Here is a 5299-nt window from a genome sequence, read left to right on the forward strand (position 1 = left end):
TGCCTACTTCCCATCCCTTCACTGTCCTCCCTCCCACTTCTCATATGGAGAGCTGGGGACCCATTTGTTCATTTTACAGAACAGGCACTACTCCTGACACTGAGGATGTAGCAGATTTTTTTTTTTGTTTTGTTTTAAATCCATGCTTCATGGACTTAGGTTCTGGTTAGGACAGACAAAGAGACAAATAAGTAACGTTTCCATTAGGTCAGGTGGTGGTAAGTGTTACGGAGGCAAAGCAGGGAAGGGAGCTAGAGAGTGTTGGGAGTGTTCGAGAGCTGGATAGAGAGTAGCATAGACCTTTTAGGGTCTGGTTGTAAAGAAAGGACCTGTGGATCACTATAAGGGTTTGAATGTTAACCCTGGGTGAGATGGAGAATCACTGGAGGAATAAGTAGAAGGAAGATAGAATCCATCTCAGGTCCCAAATGATCATTCTGGCTGCTGTTTGGAAGTAGACTAGAGGTTTACAAAGAGAGGTGTTAAGAGGCTCCTATGATACACTGGAACACAGACTGGTGATTCTGGTAGAGGAGGTGAAGGGTGGTTGGTTTCTAAATCAGTTTTTAAGCTAGAGGCTGCAGATTGGATATATGCAATGTGACAGGGAAGGGTTAAGAACGACTCCAAGGTGTTTGGCTTCAGTCACCTGAAGGATGGAGGTGCCATCCTGAGATGGGAAGATTTGTGGGAAGAGGTTTGGGCAGGAAGAGCAGAAGCTCAGGTAGAGGTGCTCAGTGGATATGCAGGTGGACATGTTGACTGATACAGATGGGTCCGCAGGTGGGTGAAGGGGTCTGGCCTGGAGGGCCAAGTGTATAGGTGGGAATGAGCCCTGATGAGCTTGGATAAGCTATCTCCTAGGAAGAGAGAACAGGTAGGGAGTTCTTTGTTCAGAAGTCAGGGAGGGGGCGCCTGGGTGGCTCAGTCAGGTTAAGCGTCCTGACTTTGGCTCAAGTCGTGATCTCATGGTTTGCAAATTCACGCCCTGCGTCAGGCTCACTGCTGTCAGCACGGAACCTGCTTCAGATCATCTGTTCCCCTGTCTGTGTCCCTCCCCCTGCTTTCCCTCTCTCTCTCTCTTTCTCTCTTTCTCTCTCTCTCAAAAATAAATATTAAAAAAAAAAAAAAGTCAGGGAGTTGAGAGACCAGCTTAGGAGAGTGGTCAGTGAAGGAGAAGGGAAACCAGGAGAGCTAGGCACTTAGAAGGTAAGTGAAAAGCAGGGGTGTGGTGCCGTCAGCTCTGCCAGCAAGCAGCTCTAGGTTAGGCTCAAACGAAGACTGGGAATCGACCACTGGATCTAGCAGTGTGGAAGCTCCTGATGATCTTGACCAGAGCAGTTTCAAGTGGCGGGGGGGGGGGGGGGGGGGGGGGCAAAGTGATTGGAGAGGGTTTCAGTGTGAGCTGGGGAGGAGTGGAGAGAAGAAATAGGAAGAAAGAGCTTTGCCAGGGGTCAGATGGCAAGTTGGGGCCAGACCCTGGGCCAGAACCTCAGTGTCCTATCAGGCCAGGCTCCTGTGTGCACATAGAACGTAAGACAGCACTCTTACTGTTGAGAGCCTAATGGCCCACAGGGACATCCCCCGACCCCTCATCATGGTGGCTTATTCTAAGTAAGGAAGCCATGAGTCCATAATTGAGAAATATCATTTCTTTAGGCCAAGAGCCAGGAAGGGGGCCTGCTGTGGGTTCCCCCTCTTGAGATCTGTAACATGATGCCCTTTTCCAGGTAGTTCTTCCTCTGGCTACCCAAAAAGCCTTCCTTTTTCAACTCTAGAAGCTAAGTCTGAGGATGGTCTGAGTTTGGTCTGATTTCTTCTATTCTCAGTTTATCCTCTTAGGTTCGTCAAGACTTAACATACTTGTTGAGACCTCTGTTTTTATGCTGTCCCAGAGGCTTGGTTTGAGCAGGGAAGCTTTTTTAAATGCCTGGAGAAGTGATAGGTTTCCCTCTCCATTCTTAAGATTGGGCTGGAAGGACGGCCCATTTCCATGAGATGGGAGGGCGGGATGAGCAAGGCCCAGCTGGTTCCTGAGGTGTGAGTAGGCTAGCCCAAGGCAGAATAAGTAAGCGTGTTCTCTTCTGGCCTGCTTGCGGTTCTGGGGCCAGTCAGCCCGTTTCTGCTGGGCTCTGGGCAGGGCTCCCCCTTCTCAGAGCTTAGTCGGATGTGCATTCCTGTGCCCAGAGGTGGCCTGCACAGCCATCAGGACAGTGCTTCGGCCTGGGGGTCTGTGAGAGGTCAGTGGTCCGTCGGGCTGATGTGCCCTTGGTCTCTGGTGCCCAGCCCAGCCAGGCCTTGGAATTTCTGGAGCCTGACCCAGTCTTGAGAAAGCCAGCCTATGGCGAGGCTCGGAGTGGTGTCAGAACAAGGTACCCTTGGGGCCACATGGGCTCTAGTCCCTACCTGGGCTGCTCTCTACTTAAAGCGATTCCCAGATGGTGCTCTTTCCACCTGCAGATCTGCCCACTAGCCCCGTGGACCTAGTGATCAACTGCCTGGACTGCCCCGAGAATGCCTTCCTGCGGGACCAGCCCTGGTACAAGGCAGCTGTCGCCTGGGCCAATCGGAACCGGGCACCGGTGCTCAGCATAGACCCTCCTGTGCATGAAGGCGAACAGGGCATCGATGCCAAGTGGTCACTGGCTCTGGGCCTGCCTCTACCACTGGGGGAGCGTGCGGGCCGTGTCTACTTGTGTGACATCGGCCTCCCCCAGCAGGTGTTCCAGGAGGTGGGCATCAGCTACCACTCACCCTTTGGCTGCAAGTTTGTCATTCCACTGCACTCTGCCTAGAGGAGCTCTGGGCGCTGCAGTCCCCTGCTGCTCCGGACACACTGAACTTGACAACGAACGCCTTAAGGATGTGAAGCTTCATGGACCTTGTTAAATTTTTTTGCTTTTGGATTTGTTACTTCTGTGAGAGAACAGATCATATTTAAAAATGACCTGTCACCTGCCCTTAGCCGGGGAAGGCTTTCCCACTGGGTGTGCGGGGTGAGTGGCAGGCTGAGTGGCTCTAGGCATCTCTACACTTGGCCCCCTTCGCGGCTGGGTGGGGCTTTGTTTACAGACTTAGGCAGCTCACAGACCCGTGTTTCAGGTTTACAGTCACTGGGGCCTGGGCAAGCACCTCGTGGGGTGGGGTGGGTCCTGTTTGGGGGCCCGTCCTTGCCGGAGCTTGCGGCTTCATCTCCCCTGCTTCCCTAGCCGGGCAGCCCCACCTTCTGATCATGTCGAACTGGCTGTGCTGCAGTTGCCCGCTAGAGGGCAGACTTGCACTCTGCATTCATTTTGAGGGCTTTGAGGAGGCCTTCCTTCCCAGAGCCCCACCACAAGTTGATTTGGGGGCTTTTGACCCTTTCTCCTGAGCTGATGCAAGTTTTATGCTGGGATTTCTTTCAGGGGTCCTTCCTTTCCACTCCCATCACTCCGAGAGGCAGGGAAGGGGGTGACATCAGGATGGTTTTACTGTATTGGGATTTTATACTGTTTTTCTGTTTTCAGCATAGGTAGTATAAGGTTATGTTACTGTAGAACCACAGTGCCCATCTTGCCAGCCGTGCCCCCCAGCCCCATACTCTCTTTAGCGGGGGGCAGAGCCTTTGCCGAGTCTGGGGCCAGAGCCCTCAGGGTGCAGCTTTAATGTTCAGTATTGGGGAGGTCCCTGGGGGAGCCTGGTGCTGAGCCAGAAGAGGCTCCCTGGTGCTTCTGTATTAGGCTACCACTATCCCACCCCCACCTCCTTGCCTGCATATGTACCCCAACTTCCTTCTGCCCGCCCCCCCCCCCCCAGTCTTTCCCCTGAAAGGGTCCTCTGCAGCTGTCATCCCAGAGCAGGGTGCATGCCCCTCCCCTGTCTGGGCTCCACCCCAGTTCTTAGTGTCTGGGCTTTGAACCCTTTATGGTTGTCCACTCTAGTTCTGAGTAGGCTTGGGGCCAGCCCCCTATCTCAAAGATGCCAAAATGAGTCTAGTTCTAGATGAGCTAGCTGGTGGGGCTCAGCCATAGGAACATACTGCTGCTCAGGTCCTAAGGCAGTAAAGCCCTTGGACCTTCACAGGCTTAGGCCTTGGAGGCTGGTTTCAGAACAGGAGCTGTGCCCTGGAGTCCCTGGCAAGGGCCCTTGCAAAAAGCTCGTGCTTTTAAAAGCCTCTTTCAGGAATTCAGGCTTCCTTCTGTTCTCTGCCCACCCACTCTGGTTAAGGCGGCGAGTGGGAGGGCTCGCCAAGGATCGTGGACACAGGGTAGGCCCTGGTACCTTGGGTTTCAGGCTACTTATCACTTTTCTTATAGGAGCATAGCCAGGAGCAGATGAGGCAGGGCAGAGGGCTGGTCCCTCCTTTCCTCCCATCCTCCCTCAAACAAATTGTCTCCAGTAGTGGGAGGAAGCCAGACTATGAGCCTTGTCGTGTGTATCCTCCCTGAGCTTCTGCTCACTCTCAGGGCCAAGAAGCTCCCAAGATGGGGCCGTCTCTTTAGAGGCAGGGCCATAATCTGAGGAGCAGTGCTGGATTACAGGCATTGTATGTTGTAAGCAACCATTAAGCAGATTTTGGGTGCCTGCCTGTTAATGCAGTTAGGCCCCCCCTTGGGTACAGTGGAAGGAAGAGCTCGAGGAACCCCAGCCCAACGGACTCTGCTTGCTCCGGTAAGTTGCAGTGGCCCTGGGGTGAGGACCGTGTTAAGGGACCACTGGGAGCTTATGCCCAAGCCTCTCCGTCTTCTCCCTGCAGGTGGCTCTGGAGCCTCTTCCTGCCTTCAGCCCGGGCCTTCTCCAGTGGTATTAAAGATAAGCATGATTCCTCTATCTTCGGCTCTTTTCGGAGGCCTCCTGCCCCCCCAGTGCCCAGTCCCCAAGGGGCCCCAGTCAGGTGGTCGACTATCACTCCTGCAGTTCTTGGGGAACTAAAAACCAGCACTTAAAATAAAGCTGAATGACGGAGTCCTGCGCTCTGTGGTAAATTGCTGTGTAGGCTGCAGTGAGGTACCGCCACTCGGGCCGTAGGAGCCCAGCATGATCATTTCATGTCTGACAGCCTCCAGGAAACCAGCTGTCAGGCACATGGGGCCTCAAGTGCCAGCCGGTGACAGGGCTGGAAGAATACTAACACTAGGTGCCCCTGCCCAGGTGCAGCGGGCCACTTCCCCTAGGTTGCACGGGCTGAGGGGAGCAGGTGCCCTCCAGCAGGTTCCCCCTGCTTCTGAGGCTCTTCTCCTGGGCCCAGAGGGACCCCTGGCTTCTGTCTTTCCACTGGCTAGCCCTTCCGTGCCCAGTTCACACTTAGCTCTCCACAAGC

The 5299-nt window shown here is 54.1% G+C and overlaps 1 protein-coding gene across 3 annotated transcripts in view; it reads left to right on the top strand.

Annotated features, from left to right (window-relative positions):
- EDC3 (enhancer of mRNA decapping 3) overlaps positions 1–4944 on the top strand; it is a 60777-nt gene extending 55833 nt beyond the window's left edge. For 2 of the 3 annotated variants that reach the window (XM_060618056.3, XM_060618055.3), the window contains exon 7: positions 2461–4944. In XM_060618056.3, coding sequence (XP_060474039.2) covers positions 2461–2795 — 335 coding nt within the window. In that variant the 3' untranslated portion in view covers positions 2796–4944. The remainder of the gene's footprint in view (positions 1–2460) is intronic. The other variant, XR_013556367.2, reaches the window with a different exon arrangement.
- Positions 4945–5299: the final 355 nt, after the last annotated feature.

Source organism: Panthera onca, chromosome B3 (assembly GCF_046562875.1).
Source record: "Panthera onca isolate mPanOnc1 chromosome B3, mPanOnc1 haplotype 2, whole genome shotgun sequence".
Taxonomy (NCBI): Eukaryota; Metazoa; Chordata; class Mammalia; order Carnivora; family Felidae; genus Panthera; species Panthera onca.